This window comes from Gymnogyps californianus, chromosome 5 (genome assembly GCF_018139145.2).
Source record: "Gymnogyps californianus isolate 813 chromosome 5, ASM1813914v2, whole genome shotgun sequence".
In the NCBI taxonomy this organism is placed as follows: domain Eukaryota; kingdom Metazoa; phylum Chordata; class Aves; order Accipitriformes; family Cathartidae; genus Gymnogyps; species Gymnogyps californianus.
In genome coordinates, this window is record NC_059475.1 from 34,229,215 (window position 1) to 34,252,188 (window position 22,974).

Sequence of the window (22,974 nt, forward strand, 5' to 3'; positions counted from 1 at the left end):
TTATTCATTTAGTTAAGTATATACAAATTGAGACAATAAAATATTTATTACCTTCCTGTTAATCTTACCAGTAGTTCAAGTCTGTATCTGCATTCTCCTTTTACTCCCATTCTCTGTCTTTCTAGTGTCAGTACAGTTTCAGTTGAACATGCTGCCTCATGAGACAGTTCAATCCTCAGACAGTCAAAGGGAACAGACAGCCCATCCGGTTCCTCAACAGTGGAAAAGCTCATCTCAGTCATGAAGATTCATCTGCTGCGAAAGAACTTGTAGTAGACCACACCTCCTAGGATGGCTAGTTCCAGGATGATGATAATTGACAGCAACAACTTATTAGTGGTTACTCTAGAGTTAAAAAATAAAAAAAATCCAAGATAGTTTTTTTCCCCTTGATTATGAAAGCAGATTCTAGATAATTTGATCACCATTTTACCTTCAATAAGTATACTCCCTGTTTCAGCTAGACCACAAAGTGCTATTCGAATAGCTCTTAACAAGCAGGAAGGGACAAACTCAGTAGTTTCCTACTCATGTTTTCCTGGAAATTCTGCTTAAATCTTCTACTTCAAGAGCAGCAGTTCTGTTCCTCTTCCCCTGCCCCACATAAGGCAGATCAGTCTGCTCTATACGTGCCTACTCATTCAATTAAGCAAAGAGGAAAACAGCAGCTGAACTCCTGTGCTAAAACCCACATTGTGGTGCTTTTACTTGGAACTATGTAGCTGAAGTAAAACTATAAAATCTCAAAATAATAATGTACTTTTACTATTGAAAATTATACAGTTATCATAACTTCCTTTAGAAATGGGTATAAAGAAAAGGTTGTTAGGCCAGAAGTACCTACTGGAAATATACTCCATGAACCGGTTTATAAGGATAATTAAACCATATAGTTAAGAAACTGTAAATACACTTAAGCAGCCAAGGCTTTAGTCATCAAAATAGTATATGGTCAGGCTCAGAGTTTCTCGCATGACAGTCTAGCTACCCTAGGGCATTACTATGGGCTAAACGGATTTGTCCATGTCATCAGACATCTAACTCGCTTAATGCTGCAGGGATTTATGGCACAGCTTTTTCCAACCTGAATAACAAGGAGTTGCATCTGAAGTTACCACTACCAATTCACTGTAACTTGCTTACGTCCTCACCACAATTTATCATGCCGGATGGTTAAAGACCCCTTATCATCCTAAATGAGCAGCACAAATTCAGTAGTGTTCAACTACCTGTACTCCATTAAGTGATTACCAGAAAGGAGAAAACACAAATTAGCATCTGCACATGGGTACACATTCTGCTTACACATTCCCTAAAACCTCCCTGCAGTTCCAGCTGACACACTATTTGGTTTTTTGCCTGAAACCGGCAGGCAACAATGCTACCTGCCGAGTGCTGCTCCAAGTCAGTCACGCTACTCACCTCCTGGACATGGAACGTAGAATCTTGCGACTCTTGCTCAAGTTCTCACTTGTATTCACCAACTAAGAACAACCAAAAGTTATTTGTCAGTTGAACAAGTATATGGCAACTCTGTTAAGATGCACCTACAAGTAGCTGGTGTTGAAATGTTGCAATTAATAATGGGACAAAGGCTAAGCATATATTTTCAAAATTCGGAGACAACATTGTTCTCTATACACAACAGAAGCTGGAAGTATTGTCTCCTTTCTAAGGAGGAAGTAAGACTTTCATAGATACTTTCCTTTAGATACATACAAAAATATGCAATTTAGGATCACTTTCTGCCCCTTAGTTAGTCTACAAATATCAGAAAGTCGGTATTAGCTCCTTTCATTAAATTTCATTTCTTTATTCTAGTTGTTGACACCAGAAGAAAATGATACTGATGTGTTCTCCCCAGTGCGTATCTGGAACTGTCTGAAACGCTGTTCAATTTCTAGCAAAGAAAGAACCCCGTTGCACTGACAGGCCTAAGTGACCCAGTGGATATGAGCTCTGAACTGTTAATAGATAATCCATTTCAGCTTTGTAATGCTCAGAAATGAACTGTCAAGTATTTCTCAGCTATTAAGCACATAATTGAGGTTATGGACAACTAAAAAAGCTGTTGTCTCACAAACAGAGTCAGGATTCATGATGTATGGCCACTGGAGGTCTCCAGGTAAGATTTCGCTATTCCACTTCCAAACCTTCAAGGAAAGTGAAAGGCAAGCCAGGTCACTTAGCAGCACAGACACCTGCCTGCACAATTTCTCTGTAGTTTAAGCTATTGCCCTCAACTGCAAAACTGGCCCTGCAGGTACCTTCCTTTGCACTGAGATGGACTGGACCAAGCTGGGAAGAAAACTACCAAATCCATTCACAGCATACTAGATTTCCAATCTTTGCTATGAAAGACCAAGCAAGAAGAAAGTCTGCTTTTAGCTGGAATGTGTGGTTAATACAATTCAGCAATACAATGCCTAGAAGGCTCACAATAAAAGTCACAACTTCATGAACAATCCGTGGATAGACTGACGTGCTTGAAGGACTGTAATACTTTTTATTAGAAAGAGAACAGACAAAAACTATACCTATAAATCTTAAGATCACACTTCCTTTCCTGCTCTCCAACTGAAATTTGGGAGCAGGGCAAATCAAATTCTGACTGAAATCGAAAAACTACTTAAATGAAAAAGCTACAGGCTTTGTTGCAATGAGTAGAGGTAACTCCCAAGAAAAGGGGGATGCTTTTTGTTTTGTCTGAGCGTGCTTACTTGCCAAACTCAGCATCCCCCTGCAAGTCACTCACCTAAAAGCTTTACACTCGGGATCCCTTGTACACACAGAAAATCCCATCAGTTTATTACTTCAAAAGTCGAATTCTCAGTTTTGCATATGTGTGTAAACAAAACAAATGAACTACTTTTTAAAGCTTCCACAGTAGAAGCACAGCTGCTTGACCCAAGGATGAGGAACAGGCATCTTGTCTCACACCACCTTCTCCCTCCTTAGCTAACCTACAAATATCAGAAGGTTAGTAATTAAGCTTCTATTAAATTTCATTTCATTAGGAGAACTTGCTAACTGCCTCCCAAACCTAAACTTTACTAGTAATCTAGTGGTGGGCAACTCCTTAGCATTTTTTTAAAATTTGTAATTTTTTCAGCAGTGCTATTTTTTTAAGCAGGTTTATAGGTCTAATATCCAATCTTGCACAGACACAGCAGCAGACATTTGGCCACTGTGCTTTGGGCCCTCCTACAGTAATTACTTTCCTTTTATGAGCACAGCGTAGAAACGTGGCAGCCTAGATTTGGTCTGTAGAAACATCAATGGGATTACCATGTCTAGGGAGGTCTCCGAGAGTAACTACTGGCATACAGTTCCCACTAAGCTAACATCAGGTTGTTTCAATACAACGCCCACAGTTTCTCTGCTTACTCTGCTCTTGGTGCGTTCCAGTTGCTCCCGCTGCTCCCCAAGTTCTTCAATTATATCGGTGCCAATCTGGTCTGTTTCAGCAGCAATTCGGTGCGAGCGCTCAATGCTCTGACTGGCTCGGTTCAGGCTGTCTGTTCCCTGGAGAAGCAGCACCCTCTGTGACTGCAGGTTAGTCTGAAAAATAACATATGCTTAACTATTAAGCACAAAGACAGAGGTATTAAGCTTCTGACATATTAAAAAGTTAGGACGTGACTCCATAGGCCATCCATTTGTATCAGCTGTACATGCTTCTTATGTTAACTGATGTAGCCCAGTTAATTTTGAAAGAGTTCTTCATCACATTGTGAGATTATGGCCAAATCTGGTTAAACCTTGAAAAAGAAGGACACACAGCTAAAGAGTTAAAACAGTTACAAAAAACTGTCTTCGCAACAATTTACTTTTCCATCAAAGAACATTTACATGAAAATAATATCTTTGCTTTCCCGATGCTAACTTTTCCTTCCATTCATATCTAAATTCAGTCTTATTTGTGACTTCACAGTTGGTTGCCAGGGAGATCATTAAGAGCTTACAGTAAAAAGGATTAGGAACAAACAGCACTAACAGATGGACTGCTAAGTAACAAAGATCCTCTTCTCATGCCAGTAACCTCGGCTAGAGGATAAGAAATGTTTGCTGACCTTAGGGTCAAAAGGTAGCTCAAAATAAAGTATTTTCTTAAGCTTCAGAAAGTCTAATCTACTACCCTGCTCTCAGGTTTGAGAGGAATCAATCAAGAGGAATCACATGGAAAAACTTACCAAGCTACTGCAGAACGAGATACTAAGGAAAGAGCCTCCCTCAAACCTTCCTTATCTAAGGCAGACAAACAAAAAGCCCACGTCCATGAACTTTCTGTACAGATGACAGCACTTTGAAGATAATAAGCAGATTCAGCCTCACTACCTCAGATATATCTAAGCATATCTGGTAAACAAAGAAATTGGTGTATTTCTTGCGCTGTAGCCACACATCCATAGAGAACAAAGTGCTAGAGGATGACTTCTTGTATTTTCTCGAAATTATTTACACTGAGATTGCTTAAAAGAGAATTCTACCAAAGAACCTATACAGTGCATGATTTACACACTTTGCTAGTTTTGGAGACTAAAACTAGATCAGTTAAGCTTTCTTCTCAGTCAGTAGCATCACTTTTGTGTTTTCACTGCTGTAGGGGAATGATAAAGCATTTCAGTACAGAATGTTGTGTAAGTTACTAACTGCATGGCATTCAAGGAGTTCCATTTTGATTATACTCATATCTTTGTTTTAGAACAGAAAAGCTCTCCTTTGAGTTCTAGGCGTTCTTTCTCCTCCCTGAGATATTCATGTTATATGCTGTCGTGGTTTAACCCCAGCCAGCAACTAAGCACCACGCAGCCGCTTCCCCCTCGCCACTCCCAGTGGGGTGGGGAGGAGGAAAAAAAAAAGTAAAACTCGTGGGTTGAGATAAGAACAGTTTAATAACTAAAGTAAAATAAAATACACTACTAACTAATAATAATAATAATAATAGTAATTAAAAGGAATATAACAAAAGAAAAAAGAAATAACACCCAAGAAAAGACAAGTGATGCACAATGCAATTGCTCACCACTCGCTGACTGATGCCTGAGCAGCAATCCGCCCCTCCCAGCCAACTTCCCCTGTTTATATACTGGGCATGACGTTCCATGGTATGGAATACCCCTTTGGCTAGTTCAGGTCAGCTGCCCCGGCTATGCTCCCTCCCAGCTTCTTGCACACCTGCTTGCTGGCGGAGCGTGGGAAACTGAAAAGTCCTTGGCTTAAGATAAGCGCTACTTAGCAACAACTAAAACATCAGTGTGTTATCAACATTATTCTGACACTAAATCCAAAACACAGCACTGTACCAGCTACTAAGAAGAAAATTAACTCTGTCCCAGCCGAAACCAGGACACATGCAGAGAGATATACAAGCACAGAAGCTAAGCGGACTAAAGTAGAAACACTGTAAACAATACATCTGGAATATTATTTTTAAACGATCACAGCAATGTTAAATAAAATATATATCTAATTCTCACACTCTGTTCATTTTCTGTGGAGAAGATTCCATATTTTATATCGCTTTGACTTCCAGCACCCAATCCCAAATCTGTGCTTCTCATCTCTCTCTGGAACATGGAGAGGTCTCTTCTGTACGCCCGGATTTTGCTCATCATTTGGTTGCGGAAAGGCAGAGGAGCATACTTCAGTTCTTCCTCCATTTCCCGCAGCTTTAATGAAAGAAAACGCATTTATTTTTTAAAGCACCAAATCTATTCTTACCAGCAGCTATACTCAAAAGTCACCACCAGACGAAGGGATTCACATGTTTTTCTGTGACTGGGCGAGGAGGATTAACCCCAAACCCTATACCCCTCATCTAGTACCAAGTACACCATTCTGCCTAATGCTGTTCAGCCCACATGGATTTTCAGATACACAATGCCTCAAGGGAGAAAAAAAAAAAAAAAAAAAAAAAAGTCAAGCTTAAATGCTTGATTTTTTCTGAAACATCACTCTCTAACTTCAAAATTTGCATTTCTCACTTTCACATGGTTTAAGCATTTATAGGATGGGTATCAGCTTCTCGTCATATCTATGCAACAGAGATCTATTGCATAGGTAGGCATGCCACTAAATTCACCCTCTGAACATCTGGGCCTGGCAACCAGAGTTAGAATTTGTAAACCCTGAGATTTTGGATGTGTGAATTTTCACATCAACTTTTAGTGACAGTTGTTACAAATTCACAATGCTTAAAGCTGTCCGCCAATGTGAGCTCTCTCACAATATGAGCTCTACATCTTATACATCACCTACACAGATACACATCATTAAAAGCGAGTAAGTTAGAGGAATAAAGCATCATGTTCAGCTGTGACTCAAAAACATCCTAACAAATAGCACATTAAGATGAAAAGAAAGCTTAATCCATAATGTCTTTCTTAAAAGGACAAGTCACATGGGGTTTTTTTTGTGCTGTTCCATGTCACCTGCTGTCCAGGAAGCCTATATAATAGAGGTTTCAAATATTCAAGGTCCCTGATATTTAACCATCGGACTATTATAGAAAGATCAGATGGGTTAAGACCCACATGAAAAAAAGACAGTAGGGAGGAGAAAAAAAAAAAAAAAAAAAAATCAGCAGATTCTCTACATGCCCTCCCTACAATCTCTAGCAATTTTAATTGCACCTCTATCACTCTCCTTTGTTCAACAAAGGGAAGGCGATATCCAAACCGAGCACTCAAAAAAAACCCCAAACCCGCATGTAAGAATATTTGTCTATATCTGTATATAGATATATACAACAGTCTTGACAAACACAGACACACCTATCAGATCAATTAAATATGAAAAAAATACAACATCTGCCTGCCAGAATAGGATCCATAAAGAAAGTAAAATTTGGAAGTACTGTCCTTTTTAAGGCATCAATATTTCAACCGGTCAGAAAGGCCAGACTTATGTTTACCGTTTCGTTTGCTTCACGCTGTTTCTCATCAAATTCTCGAACTAGTTTTTTCTTCTCCTCTGTGAAAGAAAAAGTCATATGTCAGATAAACTATACAGAAATGACAACAGTACTCCAACTCAATCCATTATAGACAAGGAAGCTGCCACAGATGGCTGACTACAGAGACGCCAGGTCAAAATTTACCTCAAACAGGAACAGCCTGCTCTTACAACAACTTTTCAGAACGGGTGGGGGGAGAGAGCAGAAACCACCCTTCCAAATGCTGGCCACTACCTCTGGTAGACAAAAGAAGTCATTTTTCAAACCTGAAATATTTTTCTGACCTATTATCCTCCAGTCGCCACTGACAGAATTGCGTGTTGAAAAACATTTAACTTGAAAGAATAACAAAGGGGACATGTTGGTAAACAGCTCATAAATATTTCTTATTTTTTGCACACATTTGGCAAGATTACTGAAGGCTGAAACTGTAATGTGGATTTGATCAAGTCAATCTACATTTCCAAGTGAGCCCTGAAGTTCCTGGCAGATAGGGCACTCTGGATTCTCATGGTCATAAAGTAACTAGGTAAACGGGATAAGCATTCTAGAGTACTCGGAGATTAAAGATGCCATTAACATATCACCTCAGGTTCACAGATTAATGCCCAAATGCTTCCCTCTCTTCTGGAATGACATCAGTTGCTTGAATCAGCCAACAAAACCATACCTTTTAGTTGTCTGAGACAGTCATTTGCTAGGATCCTTGTATCTAGGGCTTTGGAGGCCAAAGAATGGGTTTCACCGCTGTTATTCTATTTTTAAACAAAACCTTAAGACACGTATTTTGCAAGTGTTAAAAAAATCATACCTCTCTAATATCCACAATCAATGAAAGTATAATTCTGAAAATCCCCTTATCTCAATGGAGCAAAAATATATGTTTTATAAGCTTTTGCAAAAGCACTGAAGACGACCACCAGAGGACTCTTGTAGAGTACTGCGAATGAAACCAAATTCTATCAGAAATCTGATAAATATGCACTAGCCTAATTCATCTCGCTCAGGAGAGAATAACTCAGTCTTAGGTAAAATTTTGGGTAGCAAAAAATGCAGACAGTCATCTTGGTAAAACTCTAATTTGACCAAACTTAAAGACAAAATTAAAGACAACATTATGAAAACGTCATCGCAGTAAAAAAACAACTTGATAATACCTTTTTGTAAATATGGTCCTCTGCAAAAGAAGCAGTTTTTAAACCACTGAGCTCTCAACAGGGAATAGGAAAAAAATCTGAAGTGATCCGAACATTTTTATATAGCTTCTCTCATATACATGACATGCCTAAGCTGTAGGCTTTCCTTTTCAGTTCAAATTCATATTAAGCCCTGGAATTTGAACTGTAGAGAACTTAAGACAGAATTAAAAGCCATTATCTAACAAGAAGCTATGCTCTCAAGTAGCGCACAGAATTATTACAGACTAAGCTACATTATGACTGTTAATATATTACACACTAGCTGGTATCAGGAAATGCAGTTTCACATCCCAGTTTATTCAGGAGGAAATGGTAACTTATGAGGTTCCTAAATACGCTCTCCTCAACTTCCTCCATGATTTGCCACCATGTACATTTGTGCTGATGCAATTATTTGTGTAGCTGGGTTGCAAGTGAAATCATGGACATGAACCGCAGGAAAACAGCCTTCAGAAGTCAATATTTTGTTTCATACAGGTCATTTCACTAATCCGATTTGAGTAGTGCCCTCTTAAAACAACTGCTGTTTCAAACTAATTGAAACCCGGTGCAGTACTGAAAAAGCAGTATTTTACCTTCTTTGTGTCCCCCAAGCGAATTAAGACGACACTGCACTTATAAACGAGCAGCCAAAGAAATGCTAGCTTCCAGAAGTCAAGTAGCAATGGCTTGAGATTTTTTTGCCTATGTGCTAACAAGAAATCAGGCAATGTGGCTTGAAAGCATTATACTGGATCTGGCCTAACAGAAGTGCCAGAATATATTGAGCAGTTTAATTCATATCACTCTGGATTAAACTGCGACTCAAAGTACATTGAGAGAACTTTTTCAATGCAGTAAAAGTAAAAAGTACCTAAGCCACAGTAACATTACCCACATGCTCATCAACATTTAACCGATCTATTTCCAATCAGTTAGAAATAGATTCAGTTGAAAAGTACAGCTAACTGAATTAATTTAGAGGAAAGTATCTATATTTGAAACTGATCCAGGCTGTTTAAAATGCCTTCTTACAAATTTGGAAGGAAAAAATTTGTTCCTAGAGCTAGGAATTTGTTTATATAGTGAAACAGCATTTCCAAACCTCTGTCCCTCAAAGATGTCCCACGGACTACAGAGTCTGTCTTCCCTCGAGTTTGAGAGTGTGCCAATCATCTTACAAGAGTATGTAAGGTATCTTTTATCACCTCCTGAAGTTTTCAGAATCAGATAACTCCAAAAATAAAGATACACTCCCTCCCCATAAGTACAAGCAGCAAACAAAGCACATTAGGGCAGTGGAACGCCTTTACCAGATAGACAAATTCCTGACATCTTAAACTCTCTCAGAAATACTTTCCAAAAATATTACAAGGATTTTTTCAGCAACAAATTTAAAGAATAGAACAGTCATATTAAAATTTCATAGCATGTCTGAAAAATCAGTTTGCAATTATTTGTAATCTGTTGGGGGGGGGGGGGAATCTACAAGCATTGCAAAAACGTGCAGAACATGGCTGATAACCCCTACTCATTCTTGTGATACAAAACCCAAGCTGAGCTACAGTAGCTCATGATAACTGTGTATCATGTTTCTCATGTGAAGGAAGTATTTAATCAAAGAGATTCGGTGACATTGGTAAAATTCTCCTTGTCAGATCACTTCTCTTTCCGGTTCTCAGAATACTGCCAAATATTAAGAACTGAATTAGAAGCACAATGCCAAATCCTACCGAGAAGTGTTCTGTCAGAGTTTTACCCACTGGTATGGTATAAAAAATACCCATAAAATCAGGTTTTGCTTCTAATGTAACTTTGTGTAGCTTGATAGATAGTTTTTTCTAGTCTGTGGGTAGGTAGTGCACAAACCAGACTTTTAAAACAGTCATTTAAAATGCAAACCTTCTCCAGTAAGTCTCCAAATAGTTGTGGACAGTTGTGATAATAAAAACCGCTTTTAATTCTGCTGATGAGATTTTAAACAAGAGTCCAACAGTGACCAAAAAAAAGAAAAAACGCCAAAGCACTGCAGTTTAGGCAGTTCGTCTAGAAACAGCATGAAATAACATCCAAATAACAACTCCTCCTCAGAGATGAGACTGAACCTGGAAGCCCAGCACAGCAGCACTTGGCTACAGAGTTGAAATTTGGCAGACAAGAGGAGCTGCTCCAGAGGAGTAAAGCAGCACACCTGCCTCGCTACTTACATATCTGGAGCTTTGCATGACCAGGCCTAATACTCAAAAGCAACGCTACCAGAATACAGCAGCAACTGAAAAATAACACACAGTGAAGCCAGACCTAGCAAAGCCGCCCGCCCCCTCCAAGGAGGAGTCTACCGAAAGCGATGCACTCAATTCCTGCAACTGCCCTGGCAAACTCTTTCCCCACACACAGGCTGTCTTAAAGGGGCTTTGCCCTCCCGGCTGCAAAACCAGGTTTATCTATGCTGAAACATCCCGGCACCCCTGCAACGGCCCTACAGCAAGCCCCAGCTACCCGAGAGGCCGCCCCCAGGGAAGCCCCAACCGGACGGCCAGCCGCCCCCAAGCAGGCAGGGAGGGAAAGCACCGCCAGACCCCGCCGCGGCCGGGCCCTAGCGACAGGGAGAGAGACGGCGGCGGCAGGAGCGGACGTCCGAGCCCCCGCTCCCGGTAAAGCCCAGGCCGCTGCCCGCGCACCGTCCCGCTCCCGGTAAAGCCCAGGCCGCTGCCCGCGCACCGTCCCGCGGCCGCTGCGCTCTCCTCCCCCAAGCAACAAGGGACGGCCGCCGCCCGCCCCCGCCTCACCGGCCGCGCTGCCCCGCAGCCGCTCGGGGACGCCCCGCAGGTCTCCGTGCAATCCCCGGAAGATCTCGTGCAGCCGCTCCAGGTGCTCCGAGGACCCGGAGCCGCGGCCCGCCATGGCAGACAGCCGCCTCCTGCCACGCTCGGCGACGGCGGCAGCGACGGCTACCGCCTCCCCCTGCCCCCTCGGCTACGCGCTGCGCGACGCATCGCCGCTCCCTCGCGAGGCACTTCCGCCATCGGCGGCGGCGGGGGCCTCCCCTCGCGCAGCCGGGCGCCCGGAACGCCGCCCGACCGCAAAACCGCCCCGCGGCGGCGGCAGCGCGGGCAGCCCGCCGCGGCCTGCTCCCCGTGGGAGCGGGTCGCCACACGCGTTGCGACAGGGCTGTCGGCGACGCCGCCCGCCGGTCGCCGGCGTCCAAGGCGCATCAGGCTCCGGCCCGGGCTGCCGCGAGAAGGTGGTTGGTGGCGGGCGGGGGGGAGGGCCTCATGGCGCGCACTGCCTGCTGGGAGTTGTAGGCTCCCTGGGGGAGGCGGCAGTGCCCGTCGCGGCGGCAGCGCGCGGGGCGCTCGGAGGTCGCTACCACCGGTGCCAGCGCACGGCGCAAGGCTTCGAGGAGGCAGGCGTGCGAGGAGGCAACGCCATTCAGTGCCCTGGACCTTGTATTTCTCAGGCGGTCTGGTAAAGGTGAAAGTGAGCACCGCTGAACCCACCTCCGCGTTTCTCCCAGCCCTCAACGCGTGCTTACGTATACGTGTACATAATTTCGTACGTTTTGCTACGGTTAGTGTCATGAACTTTGGCGTGAGGTTATGAAAATGTATTTTGAATGTCTTTCCAGACAGCCGCTGGGCTTTCTCTTCAGGTATGTCTCGGCTTATTAATCGGAAAGTGCAATTAAAGCGGCAGTTTCAGATTGTCCCGAGAGGCCCAGGTCAGAGCCGTGCGCTGCCCGGGGGAAAAAGCAGCAGCCTGCTGGCGCAGAGCCGGCCGGCCTCCTGCTGCCCGCGGGTGTTCCCAAGCGGGGGCACACCCGCGGCGGGGAGCAGGACCCGCTGGGTGTCCGGTGCGAGAGGGCTCGGGAGCAGCTGGCACGACCCGGTTAGGAGGTCGGCCATACCTGGGCGAAGAAGCGCCGCTGCGCAGCCGCGCCAGGTGCGCGCTGTCGGCCGCGCGGCGTAACGGCGCGCACGGGTCCGCGTGTCGCGGGCGGGGCGGGGCGGGGCGGGGCGGGGCCGGCCGTCGCGGGCTGGCCGTCGCTGAGCGCTGGCGCCGCTAGTGCGCATGGAGCGGGCGGCGGCGATGCTCAGCTGCTGGGGAGCCGCGCTGGGGGCCGCCGTCTCCGTCCCCGTTCTCCTTCTTGTGGCAGCGCCTTACATCAGGTGCGTCTTACCGAGCGCGGCCCTGGCCTTTCGCGCGTGTACGAGTAGCGGCGGCGGCCTCCGCCCCGCCGTGGGGCGGGTGCCGGCGGGCGGACCCGGCGGGCGCCGCGTCTCACGGCGGTCAGGTCTGCCTGTGTGCGTTTGTTTGACGGGAGTACGAATAAAATGGATTCCTTTTCTCTTGCCCGCGCTGGGGTACGGCGTTATTCACGCTTCCCCAGCGCCTCAGTAACACTAACGCGCTCGCGGCAGGAGCTGGGGCGCTCCGAGGGCTCGGCTCAGCCTTGGCACCGGCGGCGGCGCCTGGCTCGGTGGCCTCCCGCAGTCTCTGACCGCCCGGAACTTACTCTGAGGTCTGTCTCGGGCCCCGGAGCCGGCAGGGCTCGGAGAGAAGCGGCCGCCGTAACGGGGTACCCGGGAGGCGGGGCCCGCGTTCTCCTCACGGCGCTGCGGCGGAGCCCATTGGCCGGGTCTCCGTAGTCGACGGCGGCAGCCAATGGGAGCCGTGGCCCCACTTGACGCAAGGGCGGAGCGGCGGGGCCCCCTCGTGCCGGGCCGGCGGGTCCGGGCTCTGGCCGGGCCCCGCCGGTGTTTGTAAAGCGGTTTGGAGGGCGAGTTCCTGGTGGCCCGGTCACGACACGATCGTGACCAGCCGCTTCAGGTAACGACGCCCGTGACTCCCCGGGGCCCTGAGCGCAGCGGTCAGCCCGACCGTCGGGGCGAAACCTGAGGCTCCGGGTGCTCAGCCCTGACCCGAGTCCCCTAAGGAGGGAAGCTGCCCTCGGACCTCGTCCCGTGACTGCTGCCGCCCTCTCTTGCAGGAAATATGTCGCTGGGGGACAGTGTAAGTCAACAGCTAAGCTGGAGGGGAAGGTGGTGGTAATCACAGGAGCCAACACAGGCATCGGGAAGGAGACCGCCAGAAACCTTGCGCAAAGAGGCAAGTCGCCGGCCTTCATCAGCAGGCATCCCCGTGCGGCTGATGTCTGTGTGCCTGTGTGTCGGTAGTCCCGTTTCTGGATCTAAGGGAGGAGTATTTTATGCTCCCATATAAGTGAGTTGGAGTCCAAAGTTATTTGAGACAAGCCCAAGTGTTGCTCCTCCAGAGGCTGTAACCACCGAGGTGCAAGTCACCAGTTCCTCAGCTGGTTTCATTGCTTGAACTCCAAAAATGTGTCTTGTGACATTAAAATGCTCTGCACTGCAACTATTTTAAGAGGACTGGGGAAGTTCCTGGTATCGCTGGGTTCTGCTTGTATGAAGCTGGGAAATGCCATAGGTCCACTGCTGTGTGCTTTCGTTATTCATTTTTCAAGCTAATTTGGTTTAAATGCTCTTTGGGTAACTGGTAAGGAGATTAAACTACCTGTTCACAATCCATTTAGAAATTACTCTGGCTGGAATCCAAGTATCTTCCTGTGGTCCTGGCTTGATGTTCCCATTATAGGGGCAGATATAACCCTATCATGCCAGTGTCGTACACACTCCTGACCTGGGAGAACCTGGACAGAGGCACTTGAGATGTGCATTTTCCTGGTCTGAAAACAGATTTGGGCTGGATCGGAGCTAACAACATAGTAGGAAAGGCTTTGTCCCTCCCAGCTGCTCCCCTGACTGATGCCAATTTCCTGAAGACACAATACGTTGTTTGTAAGCACTGTGAGTAGTCAGTGTGCTTGTCGTAGCCCTGATCATCCAGTGTGCTCCAGTGATCTCAGCTTCTGTTCCTGCTTTTTTTCCCCCGTTGCAGGAGCGAGGGTGATTGTCGCTTGCAGAGACATAGCGAAGGCAGAAGCTGCAGCTAGTGAAATCCGAGCTGAGACAGGGAACCAGCAAGTCATTGTGAAAAAACTGGACTTGGCTGATACGAAGTCTATCCGGGAGTTTGCTGAGAAATTTCTAGCAGGTACAGTCTCTAGATCCTTCTTTTCAGTGAGAATATTTTACCAAGGACTGGTGTCTGCTCTTCTAGCAAATGCCAAATCCCTGACCTGCATACCACTGTACCATGTTGGGTACTGTGGTTCACAGCAGGGGCTTGTCAGAGGCCATGAGCTAGTTTGTGGTAGGAGACTTATTTTATTGAGGTGATGTGGCTGCAATTCAGACAGGTGTGGGGTTTTTTTGGCTGACTTGTGCCACCTTGTCTGTCTTTGGTCTCTGTTTCCCTGTTTAAGGATCTCTGTTGTTTCTTGCAGAGGAGAAAGAACTCCATATTCTCATTAATAATGCTGGGGTAATGTTATGCCCTTACTCCAAGACTGCTGATGGCTTTGAGATGCACCTGGGCGTCAATCATCTTGGTAAGGCCAGTAGAGTCCTGTTTGCATTCAATATCTGTGGCAAAATGCCAGAGGAAAATCCTGCTTTCAGATTTTCTGTTCCTCATCCTTCCTTCTTGGGGAAGGACGGAAGGCCAGAGTTAGAGTTCTGGAGATGCAATGCAATGTATTTGCTTATCATGGACTGTCCTGGTTTCGGCTGGGATAGAGTTAATTTTCTTCTTGGTAGCTGGTACAGTGCTGTGTTTTGGATTTAGTGTGAGAATGATGTTGATAACACACTGATGTTTTAGTTGTTGCTAAGTAGCGCTTATCTTAAGCCAAGGATTTTTTAGTTTCCCATGCTCTGCCAGCAATCAGGTGTGCAAGAAGCTGGGAGGGAGCATAGCCGGGGCAGCTGACCTGAACTAGCCAAAGGGGTATTCCATACCATGGAAAGTCATGCCCAGTATATAAACAGGGGGGAGTTGGCCAGGAGGGGCAGATCGCTGCTGGGGCATCGGTCAGCGGGTGGTGAGCAATTGCATTGTGCATCACTTGTCTTTTCTTGGGTTTTATTTCTTTCTCTGTGTTTTTTGTTATATTCCTTTTAATTACTATTATTATTATATGTTTATTATTATTATTGTTAGTATTATATTTTATTTTGCTTTAGTTATTAAACTGTTCTTATCTCAACCCACGAGTTTTACTTTTTTCCAATTCTCCTCCCCATCCCACTGGGAAGTGGGGAGGAGTGAGCGAGCAGCTGTGTGGTGCTTAGTTGCCGGCTGGGCTTAAGCCGTGACAGTCCTTTTTGGTGCCCAACATGGGGCTGTGTTTCCACCCCTGGGGCAGTCGATTCCAGGTGTACTGGACGCCCCTCCAAGTGGTACGCCACAATTGATGTCACTAATGCATTTTTCTCAATCCCTTTGGCAGCAGAGTACCGGCCACAGTTTGCATGCAGCTGGCATGACGTTCCATGGTATGGAATACCCCTTTGGCTAGTTCAGGTCAGCTGCCCCGGCTATGCTCCCTCCCAGCTTCTTGCACACCTGCTTGCTGGCAGAGCATGGGAAACTGAAAAATCCTTAACTTAGGATAAGCGCTACTTAGCAACAACTAAAACATCAGTGTGTTATCAACATTATTCTCACACTAAATCCAAAACACAGCCCTGTACCAGCTACTAAGAAGAAAATTAACTCTATCCCAGCCGAAACCAGGACATGGACCCAGTTTAAGTATCTGTACATGTTATCTGGGACATTTGAAATGTATGACAGCTCCAGCTTTTTGAAGCTGAGGAGCAGAACTTAATGGCCCCAGAAAAGTTCAGCTGTTGATTCAGGGGCGGTCCTGTTTTCCCTGGACTTGAAATGTGGGTAGCAGTAAGATATAACATGTAAGTAATATGTTGAAAGTACTTTGAAATTCCAGCAGGGGAGTCCTTCAGAGAAGGATGGAATTTCCTCTCACCCCTAGGTCATTTTCTCTTGACCTTCCTATTGCTGGAGCGTCTGAAGCAGTCTGCCCCAGCCCGCATAGTGAACGTGTCCTCACTGGCTCATCACGGAGGCCGAATCCGCTTCCATGATCTCCATGGTGAGAAGAGCTACAATCGCGGCCTCGCCTACTGTCACAGCAAATTGGCTAACGTGCTCTTCACCCGGGAGCTGGCGAGGCGGCTGCAAGGCAAGTCCCAGAGGAGAGCGGAGTGTTTTTCCCCTTGGCTTTTGAGCACCATGGATGAGGGGAGTGGATTGAAGAGAGATCTGGAAATTGGCTGTGCAGAAGTGAAATGGTTTGAGGCAAGGGTCACTGACAGCTCTTTGCAGGAAGAAAATATCTCCTGTCTGTGGAACCAGGAGACTTAAAACACTAATTGTCTTTACAACAACAGGGCAGAGGAGTTTAGTAGCTTGGCACAGTTGAATGTATTTCATTTTTCTTTGGTGCTTGTCAAAAACTAGCTGCATCCACAAAGATAATTGTGGTATATGGGTGGAAGCTGAAAAAACAGGAGCTGAACTACAATTGCAGTCTCCAATAGAAAAGCTAATGCATACTCAGCTGCCTTAAATATTGATGGCCTGTAGAACAGAAGCGTAGGACTAGACAGTACCTCTTAAGTCACAACATCTGTCACAGCCATGTCATTCAGTCCTTTTCATAAACTTAAGTAGTATCTATTTTACTAAAACAGAAGCAGTGTCTTTTCTAGGAAATTAGTATTACAGTAAATCAAAAGAAGCTGGTGTTATCAAAAGCCTGATGGAAGCTGCTGCTGTTTTAGCACCCAGGCCCGCTAGCACATTGTTTTGCAGAAGGCATGTAGTGACTGCAGTGTTTGGAAGGGAGCAGGGGATGCTCCAGCAAGCAGTAACTACAGAGGACTTCACTTACTCTCCCTGTATCCATGCCTGGACTCCTCCTTTAAGTTGTAGAATATCTGCAGGTAGAATTGAGGAGTATATTACCTTTTTTTTTAAAGGCAGTTTGATGCATGCAGATTTGACCTGGACTACTTTCCTTTGCCATAGGCACTAAAGTCACAGCAAACGCTCTCCATCCTGGTTCTGTCCATTCTGAGCTGGTCCGGCACTCATTTGTAATGATGTGGCTGTGGAAGATATTCTCATTCTTCTTGAAGACACCTTGGGAAGGAGCTCAGACCAGTGTCTACTGTGCAGTAGCAGAGGAGCTAGACTCTGTGACAGGACAGTATTTCAGGTGGGTGCAAGCTGATGGAGTGATATACTGTGGAAGGCAACCTCGTTGGTGGGGGAAAATGAGAATTACTGTCATTCTTCATTAAGAAGGGACTGTGTAAGAGGCTGGCTGATAAGATTGAGGGTGACAAATACTAGAGCATTACCCCTTCCAGGTCTGTTGCTGTGGCTATCGTGTTAGAAGAAATCCCTGACCTGTGCAACACTTCAGTAGTGCTAGGAATATCACTGTACTTGAAGTGCAGGAGTGGCTGTCACATGGTCAGAGCTCTAATCCTGATCTGCCTGAGACTTGGGCAAATCACTTCTCAGCAGAGCTGTTTAGTTAATGAGGTCATTTGAGTCAATCCTAGGAAGACCAGTTTGGTTCTCTTTGTAGTTTTACCCCACTGGAGCAGAAGGGGCCTGTGCTGCCAGGGAGCTGGGAGGGCTGATGATGCTGCAGAGCTAGGAGGTGAGATTTTCAGGTCTGGCATATGATAAAGTGACTTGATTCTCCAGTGTGACAGACCCACCAGCTGGGAGGGACTCCTGCTGGGATGCTTATCGCTCTGTCCTGCAAACTGTCTTGTGTAGCTCCCACTACAAACCTTGTTGTTTCTTGACTTCTTTGACTTACTCCAGGACCCTGCGTAGTCATGCCTTTTCCCCTCACCAAAACTACAGCCCAGAGCAGTTCCAAGTCATCATCATCCTAGATTTGAAGACTGCCATTTGAACAGATTCATGCAGATGTGTCTGTCAGCTTTCCACCGGGTGTAGAGCAGTGTAACAATACTGGTTTTTGGGAAATGAATGTGAAAATTTGTCATCTCTCTCCCCCCTCCCGTGGATACTGTTGGAGCCTTTGCATCTTTGCAGAGCTTTCCTCTTGTGATATGTGACCAGATTAGTCTGTGTAATGACTTTGTCTGATCTTCACTTGGGAGTTTGTACCATCTTAATCAGACTTGAATATATAAATAGATGTTTTAATCTTCCCTGGATGACTGTCTGTCCCAGGATATAAATGGAGCATTTATGTGCTGGAGTACAGAAGACTTTCGTGGATTTTAAACTCATAAAAGAAAGGAGTTTTGGACTTGGTGGGAAATGAATAGCTTCAACAGTAGTTCACCATTTACATTGGACTAGCCTAAAATCCTTTTCACTTTTCAGGCAATAGAATATAAAGCACAAGTATAGACATTAAGAAAAGAATTTGCATGCCACAGCAAGACAGGTGGAGTCCACCAGAGTCATTTCAGGAACATCAGAGACTGTGCACTTGGAGCTCTAAAAACACTAGGCTGGATAGAAATCTTACGAGATGCAATTTCCTTTGTTCTCTTAAACTCCCACATTACTGCAGCATCTAGCATTACAGATGAGAACACATGATCTCTATTCCAGACAGAGTGCTGGCCGATTGCAGGAGCTGAGAAGAAAGGAGCCACAGTTCAGAGGATAATGGAAAAGGGGATAACCATACATGGTTATTACAGTATTATTATTCTGGGGCAGCTTTGCCTTTCACGCAATGGCAATATAATGGGATGAATAGGATGGGATAAATAGCTTAGAATGAAGGGCTGTTTCAGTGGCTTTTTTGTAGTGTTTGCTAGAAAAGGTGCTCCTGAAGAAGCTTGGTTAGTGTTTATAGCTCTTCTTAGTGGTATTAATGAGAATGTACACTGAAGAGTATATAGTAGAGCATATATAGGTTTCTTTAGGAGTTGAGACAACAGATAGAGCTAGACTTGCTTGCCAGTTCTTGGTGCCAGCTGGAAAGAAAGCTTTCTCAAGGTAGCTTAGCATCAACCCTTGCTCATTTGCTGAATAGCCTCCCACACTTCTTCAATTGGTCTTGAAGTTAAGCTGATAGAAAGCAACTCCCTTATCTTAACACAGCCACTTCAGTGTGCTAATGCAGATGGAGATCTTTGACTTAAAAAATAAAAAATGTTCCTCTTACAGTGATTGCCAGCCAGCATACGTGTCTCCACGGGGTCGGGATGATGAGACAGCAAAGAAGCTCTGGAGCGTGAGCTGTGAGCTCCTTGGCATCCAGTGGGACTGAGCAGCGCAGACCTCAAGTGTCTACCTGGCTGAGCCCAGCAATGCTTCTCCCGGGAAGAGCACTGCTGAGAGACCTCAAGACTAGAATGCTGATACTTCAGCTGCCCTAACGATGGCTCTATGGACACAATCTGATGTGAATTTCTGGAATATTACACTTGAGGATTGAGATTTGTAAGCAACCAGTCCCCCTTCCTAGCTGGAGAATTAGAGCACTGACGCAGGGAGCAACCTTCGCTTGGTATCTCACACAACAGCCAGAAGCTATTGTTCTCTGGCTTTAGAATAGAAGTGGAGGTTGCAGTCTTAGGTTTAGATTAAGTAACAAGGAATTACCTTTATTTAAAGTTTTTTTCCTAACAGTAATAGTAAAAAGGTAGGACTCTCAGCTTATGATCTATGAGGTTATTTTCAGTTCCTACTATTTGACCTGTCAGAGTGAAAGTACTTTAGGGTATTAGATTTTCTGGCAGTTACATGCAATACAAATGCTCTCAAGCACACAAAACCAAGTGCTGGCCTTTTTGTGCCAAGCATTAGGTAAAGTTTTTAGGTGGAATCAATTATTTTTCTCTATATTCTGTGTAAGAAGCTGGACCCTAGCCACTGAAGTATCTTGGCCCCAAATGCCAACTGATTGCAGTAACTGAGGCTTCGCGTATCTTTTGAGAACCCAGGTCTCAGTGCAGGTGGCTGGGTGGTTAAAAGCTGCAGGAGTGCCGCAATTGTGCGTAGGCAAGTTATCTTATTAAAAAAAATTAACATCTCTCCTGTGAAGCATTGAGCAAAGATGGTGTAAAAGTTGTCACAATAACCCCCCAGCTGCACTTTAAATGACTTTAGAACCTAGAAAAGAGAGCAGAATGAGTAAAGAACATCTCAACTATGTTAAAAAACATCATTAAACAACTTCAGCTGAGACTCTACCTTTAAATGACAGCAAACTACCTAGAGCTAAATAGCTGAAGCAGAGGTCAGGACTATCTTGATATTATGGTCAAGTTAGCTACAGGACAGGAAAGTAAGACTTGCACAAAAATCCTTAGGTTTGTCTGCCCAGCGGTTACTGGCCTTGGCTGGCCAAGGCTGCCAGCCTGGCTGTGGAGTACCACACAGCTTGCACTTCCGAAAGGCAGCTGGGTCAATCCACGTAGTGATGGGACTGCTCCCTTGGAACTCTAGGGCTACTTTGGTGCAAATTGCTAGAGTGTTTCAGAAATAACCTCTGACTATGGATCAGAGTTAAGCAGTTAGTTAGAAAACAAGTGCCACAGCTCATAGGATTATCTTCTGCTTCTGAAAAAAAATCTGGAAGTTTTTGGACTTGCATATGAGCATGCCACTGTGACTGCCAATTTTGGGAAACAAATGCTAATTTTATGATTAATCCTTTCTGCCTGGATGCTATCTATGCAGATCAGTCCTGTGCTACCTCTGAGCAATACTAAATAAAGCCATTTTCCTTTTACAACAGGAGACTGTATCTTCCTTCAGAAATGTTCAGTCAGTTTACTTGGTGTTGCTGTTATCTGCACCTGCCTTACTAATGTAGAGTACTCAGTTTGGGTAACATTTTGAAGTGCCTTTGTGTTTCTCCCTGTCACACTACCTTTAACTCCCTCTCTATGCTTCATCTTGAATATGAAGCTAAAGCCACAACTACAATGTAGCAGTAGAATGCTACCTGGCATTGCAGGCTTGGCTTGCTTTCTCTGTGTGATTCTCTGATCTTGAAAGTGGCTTTCAGGAGCAATGGAAATCATTTTAAAAAAAGCAGAAAGTGTCTCTAGGCTGAAATATTTTGCCCTGGCAGGTCAATGCTCTTCTCAAAGAAGTCTGATTGTAGATTTAACATAAGACATACAACTACACATTTCCACAGATGCACACCCACTCTTTTTGACCTTGGGCAAGCCATTATACCTTCTTCTAGGCTGAGCTGTAAAAATGAGGGAACTAAAGCTCATTTAGCTGTCTCAAAGGGAGGCTTGTAAGGGAGAGTTAGATTAACTTGCAAAACTCTCTAAAGAGGATTACTGGTTTGTGAGAGTACATGTATGAGGCTGAGCTAGCTACCTAGCTACTGGGAGGACTTCTAAAGATGTAATATTCCAATTGATCTAAATGTTGAGGACACTGTAACAGAGAGAGATTTTGCATGACGGAACAATTCTCCCTCTTCTAATTACTCTGCTAAGCATAGCCAAAAGCAAAATACAGATCTAGAAAGAGATCCCCAACTGCTGAGATAAAAACCAAACAGAAGATACGTTAATAGTCATAATACTTTATTCTCTTTTTTCATTGTAAACAAACCTTGGTCATTAATAGAGAAGTTCTTTTTAACTGGCAGTACTCAATCCCTTTTTGATGCTCAAAAATTCAAAGCCCCTTGATAATGGTGCTATTCATGACAAGGCAGTTAGTCAGGGTCAAAGTTCCAGTTCTGTTGGTAAGAGAAAGCTCCCTACAATTCCAGGTTAAGAACATCAAATTACAACGAACACTGTATAAAGTGCATCAGGTACAGTGCAAAGAGGTCAGGAAGAAAGGCAGGTACAGAACTGACTGGTCTTCATGGCAAACTCCACTCTCTGTGCTCTATACAGCTGAAGGAACTCGAGCAGAAAAGTAGGTATTACAGCAATGCAGATCTGGATACCCGCAAACAGTAAAACCTCCTCCCCATAATGAGAGATTTGGAACTGATCAAAGACATGGGTAGTGTCACATTTTAGGATTAGCCTAACAGCTGTAATCTGACGGAAAGCTAGGTCAGTCTGGCCAAGAAAACAAAAGCTTTCATTAGTACTGCTCACTAATGAGATAGATAATGCAAATCTGTGTTCAGGAGGTTCTGAAAGGTAAATGTGGCCATTTCTGACCGCTTCGCTCTGAGACATTTCTAGCCCTGCTCTAGTGAGCGGAGCACCTCCCAGAGAGGTGTTTGTGTCAGTGTGGCGCTGCTCATGAAACACTAAGGAGATGGACCACGTCCTTTCCAATACCATGGAAGTCTGTTCTGTCACTACAGTGAGCTTGGGGATAGTGCAAAACTCTTATTTGACAGTCTCAATTACTTTATGTACTAAAACTATTTACAGTTACATTACACTTCAGAAAACCTGTTGTTTCTTTTGAAGTAAATAACTAAAATTTTAACAGAAAATGTGAACTAACTTTCCTACTTCTTGTGCTGAAATACATGTAAACAGCAAACACAAACTCTTGTGGAGTGCCATGTTTTGTTCCATTTCTTTTTGAAGGTCCTACTACTGTCTACCATTCTTCTGCCCTTTTCTCATGTCCCAATCACGGTTGCAGAGAACCGGAACACAGCCATTACACAAAGATTCCTGCTTTTTCATAAAACTGAGTTAACCTAACTCGGAGGTTAGGTTTCCAGAGCAAAGCTTGTCAATAGTCTATACAGTGTGTCCAGTTAATAAAAATTTAGTCCGGTGTTCTATTGCACCCGACAGGGACAGATTATTCTAGTAAGAAACAAATAAATCCCTGTGTGACCAGGATACAGACCATCTGTTGAATTTTACTACAGCTTGCTCTATCCCTATTTTCTGCTATACCTGACGAAAAATTGTGGAAGTTTACTGG

General features: G+C 44.8%; 2 protein-coding genes across 3 annotated transcripts; one reads left to right on the plus strand and one right to left on the minus strand.

The window, feature by feature from the left end:
* Positions 1-40: 40 nt before the first annotated feature.
* VTI1B (vesicle transport through interaction with t-SNAREs 1B) lies at positions 41-11,192 on the minus strand. Of its 2 annotated transcripts, none has more exons than XM_050897285.1 (6): positions 10,921-11,192; positions 6,917-6,973; positions 5,481-5,672; positions 3,388-3,561; positions 1,423-1,484; positions 41-345 (listed from the first exon to the last, which is right to left on the minus strand). In XM_050897285.1, exons 1-6 carry the CDS (start codon positions 11,038-11,040, stop codon positions 249-251), a joined length of 702 nt encoding a protein of 233 aa, XP_050753242.1. In that variant the 5' UTR covers positions 11,041-11,192; the 3' UTR covers positions 41-248. The 2 variants fall into 2 exon arrangements, with proteins under 2 accessions (XP_050753242.1, XP_050753241.1); XM_050897284.1 differs by having other exon boundaries at positions 6,917-6,975; positions 10,926-11,191.
* A 1,015-nt stretch (positions 11,193-12,207) lies between these two features.
* Positions 12,208-22,578, plus strand: LOC127016643 (retinol dehydrogenase 12-like). Its single transcript, XM_050897283.1, has 7 exons — positions 12,208-12,305; positions 13,127-13,245; positions 14,056-14,211; positions 14,504-14,608; positions 16,055-16,264; positions 17,113-17,302; positions 19,258-22,578. Exons 1-7 carry the CDS (start codon positions 12,208-12,210, stop codon positions 19,358-19,360), a joined length of 981 nt encoding a protein of 326 aa, XP_050753240.1. The 3' UTR covers positions 19,361-22,578.
* Positions 22,579-22,974: the final 396 nt, after the last annotated feature.